We start from the raw sequence: 16650 nt of genomic DNA, 5'->3' as shown, positions 1-16650 counted from the left end.
CACATCGATTTACGTTTTAATATAAAAGAAACACGGAAAACTATACGAACTCGACAAAAGTAGGCCTCAACTTATGTTACAAGAGTTTCCATAGCAGGCATTTAGTACTAGGGTTAGTATTTGCACTTTTCGATTAGGTTGTTACTGATGTAAGATTATCTTACGTAAGTTACATAGTATCTGCTCCGTTTAATGTCGGGCACTTACGTTAGAAATAAAAAGAAAAAATAATACGATAAAATGGCTAATGACGTAAGTCACGTTTCGAGATATTTAAGTTAATTTTTAGTTAAACAATTATTGCATTACGTACGAACTGGAATAACAACATATAGGAATATAATTTATGTACGAAGCACAGACACGTCACTGGCCCTTGCTCTAAAAGTGGAAAAACAGCGCTCTCTTGTGACCTCACTAACGTGCCAAGTTGAAATCATGCGGCTTGAGTAGAATGAATGAATATCTGCTGTGAGGTTCTTATAAATTTTTATTTACATATTAAAATATGTACAAAATTCACAAAAGTAATAACTGCATATTGCTCGATTTCGTTTGTTTTGAATTTCGCGCAAAACTACACGAGGGGTATCTGCGCTAGCCGTCCCAATTTAGCAGTGTAAGACCAGAGGGAATGAGCTAATCACCACCACCCACCGCCAGCTCGTATGAAACTCTCTTACTAACAGTCGGATTAACCATCACATTATAACGCCCCCAGGACTGAAAGGGGCAAGTGTGTTTAGTGTGACTGATTCGAACCTGCGACTCTCATATTATGAGTCTAGCGCCCTAACCACCTACCTGTCCATGCTGAGCCTCATATAGCTCAGATGATAAAAGTAATCTTACCTAAAACGTTATGGGCCTGTATAATTTGGTAATAAACAGATTAGAAAAATGTTTAAACCTAAGTCTTCAGTACTTCTAGAGTTAAAAAACAAACTGCAAGACGCTCTCGCAATTAAATTAGATTCAAATATACAACACATGAATTAAGCCAGTTGCCAATACATCTCGAGAAATATGAGAGAACCAATCGAAACTATCAACACAATATCGTCAGTTGTTCCAGGTAGTTGGACAACACTTAACAAATTTCACGAAACGATAGCCATGTAGAACAGATACCTGGAGAAAAGGGCGTCGACACCGAACACCATAAGTTTATGTTTGAAGGATTGATGTCATGATGTCTTAACCGTATTCCAGAAGGACAACACAGCCAAGTCTAGTAAATTGTTATATACCCATACTCTTAATTAAAAAAAAAAACAACAGTACATTATTTCGTTTAGAAGTGTGTTTTGAAAGAAGAGAGACCTTAATGGAAAAAATTATATCGAAACAGTGTGGCGAACCCGCTTAAAGACGTTTTCTCTACCAGCTCGGGAAAAACTGGAATCACACCAATAATTAGGAAACTGTGTTTATATACTACAGCCACACGAACGTAACAATACTTATAAGATATCAAATCAAAGTTGTTTCTATCATTATTACTGTACTTAACCGCGTGTTATAAACAAATATGCGCATATTTAAACTTATTTGGTGTAGGATGTAGCACATCAGGTTCTAAATATTGCATACCAGTTTACAAGGCGTAGTGCTTTAGAATACTGACACTGAAACCAGAAATCCAGCCTTTCAACTGTGGTAATAATGGCTCGAAAACACTGAAACCCGACAATTAAACATTTAAACAGTAACCTGTCTGTTATCTCTATCGAACCAGTACAATACCGTGTCTACCTGGTTTGACCACTATCTCGTCCCTCCATCTTCTCTTCTGCATTCTCTAATCTACTTTGTCATTTCATTGTTGTTAAATATGTTATCAAAATATCTTGCTACATGCCCAGCCCATTTCTATTTATTTCTTAGAAGGGACTTCACTGCATCTGTTACATCTGTCGTTTCTTTCATTTCACCAACTATTTTGTAGCGTTGGTGATGGTGTTACAACACGCCCGGTCAGTGAAGGACAAGAATCGCGTTAGAGCATGGTAAGCAGTGATAATGACAATACACTAAAAACAGAGAAAGTTTAAACAGTGATAACGAATAAGAAACAACGGGAAAAAAAGAAAGTCTATTAGGAACCTGCACAGAAAACTACGCAAGTTAAAAACCACAAAGGAATATTATGAAAAGACTAAGGTATGTGAGATGGCAAAAATCTGGAAGAAGGCAACTCATTTGGAACGAATAAACGTATATTAGAATCACATACACAGGGACAACTTACCTTCCGTTCCACTGATGCACAATACCCGATCTCTTACTGCAACATTATAGTTCTCAAACCACATAAAGACACCGTGTGGATCGTACTTCCCTCTCGGGTAGTAAACTTTGGAGTAGCTGTGTTGCCATTCGAAACGTTCTTCCCCATTTTGCTTCACAATCTTCCCGTAAACTTCAAAGTACTCGTGCAAGAAAGAAAAGGGGACATACACCTCATCCTCTTCCTGTTTGCACGGTACGGTGTATTTTTCGTTAATGAGACAATCGATGTCGTCGAGTTTATTCAGTCCTCCTCGTGTACGGACCCGAGGACCGTCTTCCACAGATAGAGGACCAACGCCATCTTCCCAGTAGTTGGCATCGTTCGATTCTAGATTGTAAAGGTTACCTTTAACGTCAGCGCTTGGAACGTCCCCACATCGAATCCAGTAAGTTAAAGTTGTAGCAGTCACGAAAACAATGAGGACAGCCAGTAAAGCTCGAAGGTTTACTCGCATCCTCATTGGACCGCTGAATCTGTGTAAGGAAATAAACAAAAGTTACTTGTTTTCCTATGCAAGTATGTATTGCACTTTCGACTGCTTAAAAAGTGCTAAAAATAAGGTGAAAGTTAGAGTTTATAAGCTTCCTTGTTTTCTTATTGTATACCAGTTGTTAGTAAGTACTTCTACATAAAACCAGTGTTCTACTAGATGTAAAGGGCTGCAAGGTCCCTGAAAGAGTTATTTTACAACGGTAAATAATACCAGAATTAAAAGTAACAAAAATTTGATTCATTGCTTTTGAAGTCCTTATGTCATGCTCTGATGTAGCCTACAGGGTGGATAATTCTTCTCGCAATCCATGGCATGTGCACGTTTTACTGACGTAACGACAATGCAAATTGCAATGTTAAGCGTCCCATATGTGACGTCATTTTAGTTTCCTTAAGCACCTGGCCATGAGGTGCAAAGGTTTCATATTTATGCATATTTTATCTTTTTCTTTTAACGTTCGAAAATATGGGATTTAGTTAAGGACCTTACAAGAAATTAGGGTACAGTTTCACGGGTGAAAAGACCTATCATTTTCAAACCATTTGTCTTTTTACACAAAGTTATTTTTATATATTTTTGACACAACACGGTTGTTGTTCTGCTTTTGCCAGCATTTTTACCGATGGCTGTTCATAAACACTTTTATTCGTTTTTGTTGTTTTTTTTCTATAGTTATGTGTTCTGTATCAGTGGGCTTCAAAATTTATCTTCGCCCCAACTTTAGGATTCGGTTCAAATGGAATGGGATAATTTATAATAAAACCAAATCAGATTGAATCTGGAAAACATATATATATGTATATATTTGAACAAAACTAAATATAATCTCTATGAAAAATAGGCTAGAAATTCAATAAATTCACATACATTTCACAAATGCAAAAAATGAATATTCCAAAAAGTTTGGGACCACTTAAATATTGAACACAAAAACATAAAACATGACATATAGAATAATGTTTACCTAGAATATATCCATTATACATGATTAGATCCATCAACAGGTAGCTCACATTCATTCATACACAGGAGCCATGAACGAGCCGCCATTTTCTGCAAAACCCAAAAAGACGTAAATGCTTTACATCAGCAACTTACTGCGAGAACTATTTTCATTTTACCAATAATTTACCCCATATAGCATCAACTGTCTACAGCCAATAATATATTTTGTGAAAGATAAGTGAATCAAGAATAATGACGCTGGTCCTCAGCAGTCCTCGTGATACGTAGAAAGTTATCTTAAAATACTGGAAGTGAAACTCAAGTGTATTAACGTTTTGACGAGCGATCGGTAACAATCAACCAGTTGATGGTGTTGATAAAAAGAGTGATAACTGAGATGGTTAAAGCAATTCCGTTCAAAATCTACGTTTATGAATTTACAACGTGAAAATCCGAGGTTCGATTTCCCGCAGTGGATAGAGCATAGCTTGAGCTGAAAGAAAAACAGTAGGGACAACCAAAAACTGGAGTAACTTTAATTTGGAAACTTAGGTTTCAAGTTCCTTTTTATTATTACTTAAACTCTTAATGATACAAGACTGGTTTAAATAACTGATTCGTGATTTACAGGTGAAATGACGGTAAAAGAAAAAAACGCCTTCCTACGGTACGAAAACTTGCTAACTTAACGTCCATAAAGACACACACTGGGAGAAAAACAAGTGGATACGATAAGAAATTCACAGTAACGAATATATCTGTTGTTTGATCTTCCATCTCTAAAGACATAAAGTACAATTCTAGTTTAAGATGCAGTGCAGCCACTCTTGCTTTGTTTGAGATTTAACAGAAAGCGTGCAAAAGACCAGAGACATGAATATTAAATGATGCTCATAAGGTAGTAGGAGTAGCTTTACTCCATTAGATAAAACAAAAAGCTCGTTTGGCCAGAAACGAAAAGCAGGAGCTTTAAAAAGAAATCCAGTCCCCATAGAAACCTGCGAGAGATTTTAGAACGTATATAAAGGGTTTCAAGAAGCTTGGCACAGTAGAAATACCAACACGGCTGTAGTAAATAATTCAAAGCATTTGTCGTGTCGCATGGGTCGATCCTTGAAATACGCAACTAAATGAAGTTTGATTTTCACTCGACACATATATTAAAGTTAGATATGGCTATCGAATGTATGTACAGGCCTGATAAATCAATAAAAACAGGTCAGAAGCTCTGTGCACAACTTTTATCTGCCGATATTTGTCTTGACGTAGCCAGATCGTTTAAGACCTACACCATGAATATATACTAGTAATAACACCAGCCCTCCGTGCAGCTATAACTGCTCGTTCCTGCAGAAGGCTTTTGCGCCCAAGGCCTTTTTCTGGAATTGCCTGACGGTTCTACAATAATGTACTTATACTTGATGTTCGGCAATGTTCACCATCCGTGAGAAAATGGATTTTATTAACATTTTAGTTTACAAATAATACATCATAACAGAGTAGATGTTATTGGCATGTTTCTTTCTAGGCCTAGTTATCAATGACACTCTCATGTTTTCCTGTTTTCATGACGTTTTCAGTAAAGGATAACAATTTAATTTTTTTTCTTATTGTTTTTATATTTTAAACTTACACCTTTTGGTTTGTAAATTTTCTGGTTAAGTGTCAAACATATTTTTGTGTAACTTTTAGTTGTTTTATTTATTGCTCAGCTAGAAAAATATTACCCAGTTATGGTTTGTGGCGATCGGTGCGGTGATTTTCGAGACACGAGTTTCGGACACACACATCACAAGCTCTATTATAATAAGATAACGTTGTATTCAGCTACAAGTAAATATGATGCCAGACAAGGGTTTGTCGCACTTGGACACCAGACGATGATAGAAACTAGAATTTATTCACAGCTCTCTATGCGTCTCCACCCAAAACTATTAATCTGCAATTTGCGTCGTTTGGCACCAAACCAAAGGTGACCAACCTTACCTGGTTACAGAGCATGATTCTTAAAGGATAAAGTCAGACACATCCAATTCAAACAATGTGAGCATTATTATCAACACCACAAATAAATGAATAAGCCTTAATTTCTATAATGGTTTATTAATAAATCACTCTAATTTCTTAAACATTATCTTCACCAGGTGTGAATTTCATCATCAGCCTCAAAACTGTTTGTTCCTCAAGCGTGATATGTTCTGCCCGCCGAAGATATCAAAACCAATTTTTACGGTTACACGCCTTATGATTTACTGCGTCCCGCTCGGGATGGGGAACATCTACATTAAAAATGAGAGTAATTATAACAAACGCGAGCAACATTTATTTGTTAATCTGTGAAGATATATAACGGACTATTTTATTTGGGATGCTATTTTGACCACTGGTCAAAGGTCAACTTCACAACGTTATCCCTAGAGGAAACACCAGAAGATTAACTTCACATAACTAATGAGCCATGTTTTCTCTAGTTATTTAAATTAATTATCACATCAGTTTCTCTAGCTTTGTTTTTGCTTTTTGTACAAATCATAAAACCTGAATATAAAAGTCGACGTGAAGGAAAACAAACATAGCTAGATAATTATGCGTGTATGTGATCACTGGTTAAGTAACTTTAACCTCCAGTAAAAGGTCAAAGGTGTCGCATGAGCATGATACAGGTGGACGCCAGAAGATTTGAAGGAGGCTTTGTCGTTTACTTTTCAACTTTACTACACTTAGTTTGTATTGCTAAACTATTCTTAAAAAATAAAAACAGTTTATTATAAGTGTCTGAAAAAAACACGAAATGCTACACCTCTGTACAGGCTGTTCGACGATTTGGTTCTGTACACACCTGGGAGGTCCTGCGTCCAGCAGACGATATAATTCCCTCAGCAGACACTTAACCTGTTCAGTGCCGTAGACGAGATAACTCGTCCAAGCCGATCGGTAACACAGTGCCACGGACGAGTTAATTCGTTATCAGTACTACCTAACTTCAACGCTAGATGTCAGCACCATACGTGCATCTGACCTACTTACGAATTGTTTCACTTTCGATCCAAAATGGCGTCACAAAAAAGTTGCAAAATGAAGAAGCATTAGAGTTGTAATTTGAACTTGGTTCGGAGTTGTCGTAACAGCTGAAATACTTGGCAGTCAACAGGTTAAAGGATTGTTCGCATCCAGCATCCGTGAATATTTTAACATTAGTTCTTTCATCAAGTACACGTACATACAAACTCTCCTTGAAAAAGTGTATTATGGTTTGTCGATTTTATTGCTCAATAAATCTAAGCTTTTACTTCTTTGGTAACTGACAGACGAAGTAATGTCTAAAGAAAACGTTCAGCGACAGTACTGGCCACGTGCTTACTTTAAAACCGAGCCATACGCTACAGATAACGAAACTCGTTTCTCCTTAGAAATGAGGAACTTGTGGTAATAAAAATATCCTTATTGCTTCGTAAAAGTTGCTATCAAACGAAACTATCTTTGAAATAAATAGTTTTTTATTTATTTATTTAAAGTTATTAACAGAGATCGATCGACTATGAAACTCTACGCCATCCTAATCAACAGAACTGGATTATTTCGTGTAATAAATGGTTAGCCTAAAAGTTATAAACGAGGTTTCGATAGAGCAAATGTTTTCTTCATTTTGTAAACCCATCGGAAACGCATCGAGTTGACCTACTTAGTTTTTTTTGCCGCATTTATGATGTGTTATCTTGATAGAGGTCGCTGCCGAGAAATGAATTTCTGTTCCACACGTTTCCTGAACCCTATTAAACTTACTTGTCTCGGATGAGAAGGTAACACAAAACTAGGGAAATGTTTTTGTTAAGTATTTCTGACAAAAGTAACAAATATAGTACGTAGAGTATCTGAAGACAAGGGCCGAAATTACTTTCCCAGAGACACAATCAAATATACATGTCCCTATCTTGGAACAAAATATTGTGAATATAGTGCAAGCAGGGGTAACGTAAAAAAAAAAAAAAAAAAAAGTGCAATATTAAATATGCAACAGTTTGTTGCATGTTATGTCTCGTTGTGTTTTCCATCTCGTTTCTTTCCGATTTTATGTATTCAATACGTTTTGTTGTTAAGCGCAAAGGTGGATAATAGCCTTCCATTTTGTGATGTGCACCCTCCCCGCGACTAACGAAGCCAGAATTTCCACCGTTATAAGCCCCCCCATACTTTCTGCTGGGCCACCAGGGGGCCTTTTATAATGTTAAATAGTTATTTATCAAAGCACGTTCTTGGATACCACAGATACAAACACCAGTAACTGGTTGTGTGTTAGGGGTTCTGTTACAAAGTATTATACCAACAAAAATCAACACCAGTATCCATAATCCTTTATAACTACATTACTGCTGATGTATTATGTTGTAACGATTAGTTATCGTGAAACTCGAAATGCTATTGGATTAAATGGTTTATCAAATGATGTGTGTAGACGAACAGGTGCATTGAAAGACACTGTTTAAAATCTCTTTACATCCGTTGTTTTAGCACCGTTTAGTTATATCAGAGGTCTGTAATTGCGTAGAAATCCTGCGTTTATTTATATAAATTAGTGTTTAACATGTGTGTGAAATTAAAACCTGGTCTCTTAACAGAAACTATAACTAAGAAACTTAGAGCTTTGGTTGGTTTGTTTGCTTTTTTTAATTTCGCGCAAAGCTACACGAGGGCTATCTGTGCCAGCCGTCCCTAATTTAGCAGTGTAAGACTAGAGGGAAGGCAGCTAGTCATCACCACCCACCGCCAACTCTCAGGCCACTCTTACCAACGAATAGTAGGATTGATCGTACATTATAACGACCCCCACAGCTGAAAGAGCGAGCATGTTTCGTGTGACGGGGATTCGAAGCCACGACCCTCAGATTACGAGTCGAGAGCCCTAATTACGTCGCCATGACGACCACACAAGTACATACAAACAGACGTCTTTATGTAAGTAAGATACCTAACACGTAGGAACTTGTTACTGTTATTTGTATCAGCCATGGTATTGCACAATAACCGAATAAGGAGCAGCAAGACAGACACAGCCAGCCATGATTCAGTAATTCGTTATTTTATCAAGACACACGGTAGCAGATACCAAAAACACGAGACGCGTTGTGCACAATGGGTTATTCACGGGAACCAACGAACCGCAGTTTTCAACCATCCGTAACTTGGTGCTCTGTCCATGAAATTTTTTTCTCGGTTCACTTATGTTGCCTCCCAGTTTGTATAACTTACATTCCAAACTGTGGGGTATTTTGAAAAAAAATATATTTCCCAACCTTCGATTTTTACTAAATAAGGTATACATTTAACATACCTTAGGACATCTTCAGGTTAACAAACCTGATATTTGTATCAGCCATGGTACTGTACAATAACGGAATAAGGTTGTTAGCCCGAAGACGACGTAAAAAGGTCGAAAGGTCATTCTGTAGGTTATTTTAATCAAAGTGCTAAATACCCGTACCAGCCGTCCTGAGAATACATTTTTACGTTAAGTGGGTTTTTTTCTTGTCATCACGAATTTCACAAAGTCAATATACAGACTAGACCACACTGTCTCGTAAACTTAAGATACCTTTCATATATGCAACAATATAATATTGTACTATAATACTCTGTAAATGTTCTTCACACTTTACTGTTTCTCACGGTGGACAAACAATTGATATGTAGGTCAAATAACGCTTGACGTCATAAATATACGTAAGTGTGTGTAAAATCAATACACTTAACGGCTCACACTTGTACAAACATACGTGTATTTTTTTAGGCTTTATTGACCGGAAAAAAAAAGCCTAGTGATATCCTTCACAATCACGTGCACATGCTGATTTTTTTTAAAACAACGTCTAAGCCCAAAACGGCCCAGCTGTATAAAAAAAAAAAAAAATGCGGCCGAGAAATACTAACAGATGTGTCAAGCCAGTGTAGTAATATAGTTGACGATAATGTAACATTTGTTACAGATTTGTAACTGAAACATGGACAATGGTGAAACTATATTTGTCTGAAACCCCATTATTAAAATTGTAATTGTGGCCAACAATATTACTAAGGTGGCTTCAACGCCAATTTCTATTCTCACATCTGTTAGTCTTTCTTTTCTACAGTGCACGCGACTATGACATAATGAAGAATTGAAGCACGAGAACCTAGTCGTATATGTAAACGTAGTACCGTGTTTCTCCGAAAATAAGACAGGGCTTATATTAATTTTCACTCCAAAATATGACACTAGGGCTTATTTTCGGGGGATGTCTTATTTTGATATATTAAAAAAATGAAGTTATAAAGTAAAACTATTAAACTAACCATTTAAAATAAACTATTATTAAACTATTAAACTAACTGATTAATACTTAAACAAACTAATTAACTAACTATTAAACTAATTAATAAATTATTTTTTTTATTTCTTTCCTCTTCCTGCCACTCTTAACTAGGGCTTATTTTAAGGGTAGGGCTTATCTTAAAACTATCCCCAAAAATCACACTAGGTCTTATTATCGGAGAAACACGGTATCAGCTGTAGGCTTAACGTTACTTATTGTTACAGCTAAATTTACACAAGGTTTCTTCCACTTCACACTACAGAATAATTAAATATTAAGACATGCCTTGAATAAAAACATTTTTCGCTAACTCTTACACTAGCGAAACTGAAGTAATGAACACGACATTTTAAATATTGGTAAAATCCAATGAACTTCACTTATCCTGATTTTATTTCTTTTTTTTTTCAGACACCTTTCCATTTTTCGATCGGTTTTCATTCCTTGCATAGATTTAACTTAATATTCCAAAATAAGTCATTTTCTCATCGCAATTTTAATCTTTATTTAAAACCTTTCAACAACATAAAATCAGGGCTACGATCAGTCGGACTTTTCTCGCCTTGTGACTGGCTAATTAAACGAACGACTGTCTGATGCAAATTTATTCTATATTGAACTTCCACTTACAGCTTTATAAAACCACCATAAAATCGAAGCTATGACCATTAAAAACTAATGATTTTCTGACGCACATTTTTTTTTAAACTTGCTTATTTCATTCGCAGATTTAAGGAAACGGAAGAACACATTTCCGTACGTATCTTGTTTCTTCTGTTTTTGTTTTTTGAATTTCGCGCAAAGCTACACGAGAGCTATCTGCGCTAGTCGTCCCTAATTTATTAGTGTAATACTAGAGGGAAGGCAGCTAGTCATCACCACTCATCGCCAACTCTTGGGCTACTCTTTTACCAACGAATAGTGGGATTGACCGTTACATTATAACGCCCCCACGGCTGAAAGGGCGAGCATATTTGGTGTGATGGGGATTCGAACACGCGACCCTTGGATTACGAGTCGAATGCCTTAACCCACCTGGCCATGCCGGGCCCCTCCCGTACAAATGAACGAAAGGATTGAGACAACTGTTCGCTCTCTCTCCGTCTCTGCGTGCAGTAAATTTGTTTTCAAAACATTTCGGTCCGGTCTCCAGGTTTGAGATATTAGATGCACTTCCGCATGGTCCCCGAAAATGTTTTGTTTCAAGAGTAAATACAGCCAAAACTAAGAGTAACGAATACCTTTATTTCTTGTTTTGAATTTCATCTGTCATGCTGTGTTGTTACCGACAGAGTGCAAAATTCTTCTCGTGATTCATGGCATGCGCACGTTTTACTGACGTCAGGACAAACTGCAACGTTTAGCGACTCTTATGAGACGCCATTTGCGTCTACTGACTGACTGACACGCTACTGTATTGGTGCCAGGTGACCCCTCCAGACTGTCGTGCCCGACCCTTACCTAACTCTTCCTAGCACAACGGTTTCTCCTGAAAATTAAATATCAGTTTGCTTTGATTGATTCATTGATTTAGTGTTTTATGGCACAAAGCAGCGAGGCTATCTGCGCCAGACATTCGGTAAAAATGTAATAAAAAAATAAATAAATGTAGTAATAGACATAAATGGAAATGAAGGTAAAACAAAAAAGTTTGATTGATTGATTGATTTAGTGTTTTATGGCACAAAGCAGCGAGGCTATCTGCGCCAGACATTCGGTAAAAATGTAAAAAAAAAATAAATGTAAAATAAATAAATAAATGTAGTAATAGACATAAATGGAAATGAAGGTAAAACAAAAAAGTATAAAACCAATGTTGACACCTAGTCTACAATGTTAAGATAGAAGGCAGAGTATAAGAAGTTATAAGGTATTTACTCTAGCAAAAAGGTAATGATCATAACCCGCCAGGAAGATTAACAGGTAAGTTCAAGAACCACCGTCAATCACCTGAAGTTGGCCTTTCCAGTCCTGGTTCCGGGTTATGTGTCATAGCAGCTATTATCAAAATGTAAAAGAATAAAAGTTTTAAAAGACACTCCGCAAAATCGTAATAATGAGTAGCCAAATGTCCAGTAAAAAGATAAAAGTCAAGTAAATGGAGTAAAATTTGTAAAAGTAATTGAAGATAAAAGCAAAACGGCAATTAAAACAGAAAATGGCGTAAAAACCAATGTTGACATCCAGTCAACAAAGTTGTAAAGGACTACCTGTAGCAGAATGGTAATGATCATAACCCGCCAGGAAGACTAACAGGTAAGTATAAAACCACCACCTGAAGTTGGTCTTTCCAGTCCTGGTTCCGGGTTATGAGTCAATATGGCCAGTACTAAAAGTTAAGTAGTAAAGTGTGAAATGATATGCAGCGTATAGTCACCTGAAGTTGACTAACGAGTAGTTCCGGATAGTCCTGGTTCACGAAGTTGGCCTTATGAGTCAATATGGCCAGTACTAAAAGTAAAGTAGTAAAAGTGTGAAATGATATGCAGCAAAGTATAATAACAACTCGCCAGGACGACTAACGAGTAGTTCAAACGGATAGTTCAAACAGTAGCGTTAGTCACCTGAAGTTGGCCTTTCCAGTCCTGGTGTCGAGTTATTTAATGTTCTGGCCATTGTCCAATGTCAAATTGAATGAGAGAGATTAAAACTGTAAAAAAGGAACCACAATTAAAAGGTGTAATGAATAAATATGCAACACTTAAATGAGATTAAAAGATTAATGGCCATTAAAAATTAAAAACATTATCAAGGTGGACAGAGTCACCATCACCAATAACTCTGTCCAATGTTACAGACTGACCCTGGGAAAAATATGTTTAAAATATTGCCGTCGTTGAGAATTGTAACGATGGCAAGAAAGTAAAACGTGGCTGATAGTGATTTGAGTGTTACACAAACTACACATTGGTGCATCAGTTCCAGATAAAAGAAAATGATGAGTTAAAAAACTGTGACCAATGCGTAGCCTAGTGAGAACAACTTCCTCCTTCCGAACTTTACGGAAGCTAGATGGCCAAAGTCCAATTTTGGGTTTGATTTGAAAAGTTTGTTGTCACGTTGCTCACCCAAGTGGACTGCCAGCTGGCACGGAGCCGAGCCTTGAAGACAACACTATAGTCCATGTACGGAATAGGCATAGGAGTGATGGTGCTGAAGCAGATATATTTAGCTGCCATGTCTGCAAGCTCGTTCCCGCGAATACCAACATGGCCTGGTATCCAGAAAAACTGGATTGAAGTAGCTGCTAATGAGAAATGGGACAGTCGGTTTCGAATATCAGCGAGAATAGGATGTGAGCCAACGTGTAGCGATTCCAAGGCAAGTATAGAACTAAGCGAATCAGTATAAATAGTGCAGTTGGAGTACTGCTCAGCTGCAATATGATCCAGGGCAAGAGATATGGCATACAGTTCAGCAGTGAACACAGAAGCTGTAGAAGGGATTCTGCGCGCAACTACTGACCCATAGCAAACCATAGCAGAGCCCACTGAATTACCTGATTTGGAACCATCTGATTGTTTGAAAGATATTCATTGAATAAAAGACGGTACTTCCAATCTGGAGTATCTGCCTTTTTTAGGTGACTGAAAGAAAGGTCACATTTGGGGGCTGTAATAAGCCATGGTGGGATGGGCTGACTTGTGGAATCTGCAATGTTATCCAAGGACAGACCCAATTCATCCAATTGCGCCCGGATGCTAAGGCCAAACGGAGCAATGACAGATCGTCTGTTCTGAAAAAGTACTGCCCACCGAGGAAGGAAAACACATTTCCAGGTGGGATGCTTTGGTAAGGAATGAAGTTTCGAAGTATATTGTAAAGATAGTTGCAAACGGCGAAGGTGTAGAGAAGGTTCATGAGATTCAATGTATATACTTTGAACTGGAAAGGTACGGAAAGCCCCAGTGCAGAGTCAAAGTCCTTGGTGATGAATGGGGTCCAGCATCTTTAAGGCCGAGGGTCTGGCAGAGCCATAGACCATTGATCCATAATCGAGTTTCGATCTAATAAGAGCACGATATACCTTTAACATTGAACAGCGATCTGCCCCCCAACTGGTAGAAGAGAGAACACGGAGGATGTTCAGTGCTCTTGTGCATTTGACCCGAAGCTGCTTTAAGTGTGGTATAAAGGTCAGTTTACGATCAAAGATAAGCCCCAAGAACTTGGTCTCCGGGACCACTGGCAGCAAAACTTCACCGATATGAAGTTCAGGATCAGGGTGAATACCCCGTCGACGGCAAAAGTGCATGCATACAGTTTTGGAGAGAGAGAAATTAAAGCCGTTCGCCAGAGTCCACTTCCGTACACAATTGAGGGCGGTTTGTAGTTGCCGCTCAATAATCTCATGTTTGACGACTGACATGAGATGTGAAAGTCGTCGACATACAGCCCATTCGCAACAGTGAGAGGGAGTTGTTCAGTGATGGCATTTATCTTTATACTGAAGAGTGTAACACTCAATACCCAGCCTTGAGGGACTCCAAGTTCCTGTACAAAAGAACGGGAAAGTGTCGAACCCACACGAACTTGGAATCTCCTGTCCATTAAAAAAAAATTAATAAACATGGGTAGATGGCCACGTAACCCATATGTATGGAGGTCTCGCAAAACGCCATACCTCCATGTTGTGTTGTAAGCCTTCTCTATGTCAAAGAATATTGATACAAGATGTTGGCGGTTGAGAAAGGCTTCTCTGATAGATGTTTCAAGACGAATAAGGTGGTCTGTGGTGGAGTGCTGTCGACGGAACCCACACTGGGTGGGCGAGAGGAGGTTGTTTGATTCAAGGAACCAAACAAGACGAGCATTAACCATCCTTTCTAATATCTTACAGAGACAGCTCGTCAAAGCAATTGGACGGTAGTTTGAAGGAATCTCGGGATCTCTCCCTGGCTTAGAGAAAGGTAAAATAATAGCCTGGCGCCAGGCATCAGGAAAAATATTCTCCTGCCAGATTCGGTTGAAAACAATCAGAAGGACATCAAGAGAAGCAGGAGATAGATGGTGCAGCATGTCATAATGAATATCATCAGGTCCAACAGACGTACTGGCAGATCGATGAAGGGCCATTTTAGTTCCACCAGGGTAAAGGGACAATTATAGTCAAAGAAACAGTCAGTTCGAAAGGAAAGAGGTGATCGCTCTGCCCGAGTCTTGATGGCCAGGAAGGTGGAGGAACAAGCAGAAGTGCTAGATACCCGGCAAAAGCTTTCACCTAGTGTTAGCGATGTTCCGAACATCAGTCACCTCCTGACCATCAGAGAGTAAGATCGAGAGGGGATAGAATTGTAGTGTCCATTAACCTTTCGAATCCTGTCCCATATGATCTTGGAACTGGTGGTAGAAGATATGCTGGTTGTGAACTTAATCCAAGATTCCTTCTGGCTTTGACGTCTTACCCACCTAGCATGTGCACGGGCCCGTTGGAAAGCAACCCGGTTTGAAAGTGTGGGATATCTACGAAAAGTATCCCAGGCCCGCTTTTGAGCCTTCCGTGCTAAGTGGCAAGCAGGATTCCACCACGGACGAGGATATCGTGGAAAACGTGTCGAGGTTATGGGAATACACTGAGCAGCTGCATGTGTAATACAGTCAGTTACCGCTGCTACACAGTCGTCTATTGATGGCTGATTTACGATGGCAGGATCAAGTTCTGCGAGAGCAGTGAAAGTGGACCAGTCTGCCTGATCCAGTTTCCACCGGGGCACGCGGGTAGGGTGGCATCGACCACGGCCAGTCTCTCAAAATTATAGGAAAATGATCACTGCCTAGTGGATTACTGTCAACCCTCCATGAAAAATGGAAGAATAATGAAGGGGAGCAAACTGAGTCATCAATAGCGGTAAAGGACTGACTAGGTGCATGAAAGTAAGTGGAAGAGCCAGTATTGAAAAGAGAAAGATTGTGATCAGAGAGCATCCGCTCTACAGATCGGCTCCTCCCATCAATAATAGCACTTCCCCAGAGGGGATGATGTCCATTAAAATCCCCTAGGATTAGAAATGGAGATGGCAACTGTTCAACGAGAGCATCAAGATCTGATTGATCATATGTCTCTCCAGGGGGACAGGTACAGAGAACAAACAGTGATGGTATGACCCAAGGAAACACGGATGGCTACAGCCTCCATGGGTGTGTTGAGTGACAAGGACAGGGTGGGCACGTGTTGATCAACCAACAGTGCCACCCCTCCATGTACTCGACCGTCACACAACCTGTCATTTCTGTACAGAGAAAACTGCCGAATGGAGACAGTATCAGCAGTTTTGAGAAATGTTTCTTGTAAAGAAAGACAAACAGGATGGTAGGAAGCAATCAGCGTTTTGATATCATCCAGATTAGAACGTAAACCTCGACAGTTCTATTGTATCAAGGTGGCCATTTTTAAGAACGGGTAGGTGAAGTAGCTGGAAAACCCTTCGGTTTACGACCACGTCTTTTTTCTTTACTGTCTTTAGTCGGAGGAGGTCTATCAACCTCCATGGATCCTGCTCTGGGTCGGGTGGGCAGGTTTTTGTTATTGGAAGGGGAATCCAGTGACTGAGGACGCGAACGAATAATTGTTT

At 38.7% G+C, this 16650-nt stretch overlaps 1 protein-coding gene across 5 annotated transcripts in view; it reads right to left on the bottom strand.

The window, feature by feature from the left end:
• Positions 1-16650, bottom strand: part of LOC143254307 (D-glucuronyl C5-epimerase B-like) — a 53638-nt gene that overhangs the window by 13379 nt on the left and 23609 nt on the right. For 3 of the 5 annotated variants that reach the window (XM_076509274.1, XM_076509273.1, XM_076509275.1), the window contains 2 exons: positions 3751-3839; positions 2252-2766 (listed from right to left, as the gene is read on the bottom strand). In XM_076509274.1, coding sequence (XP_076365389.1) covers positions 2252-2753 — 502 coding nt within the window. In that variant the 5' untranslated portion in view covers positions 2754-2766; positions 3751-3839. The remainder of the gene's footprint in view (positions 1-2251; positions 2767-3750; positions 3840-16650) is intronic. The other 2 variants (XM_076509276.1, XM_076509277.1) reach the window with 1 other exon arrangement.

This window comes from Tachypleus tridentatus, chromosome 6 (genome assembly GCF_004210375.1).
Source record: "Tachypleus tridentatus isolate NWPU-2018 chromosome 6, ASM421037v1, whole genome shotgun sequence".
NCBI lineage: Eukaryota > Metazoa > Arthropoda > Merostomata > Xiphosura > Limulidae > Tachypleus > Tachypleus tridentatus.
Note: the sequence above shows the minus strand (reverse complement) of the source record. Positions and strands in the feature narration are given on the sequence as shown.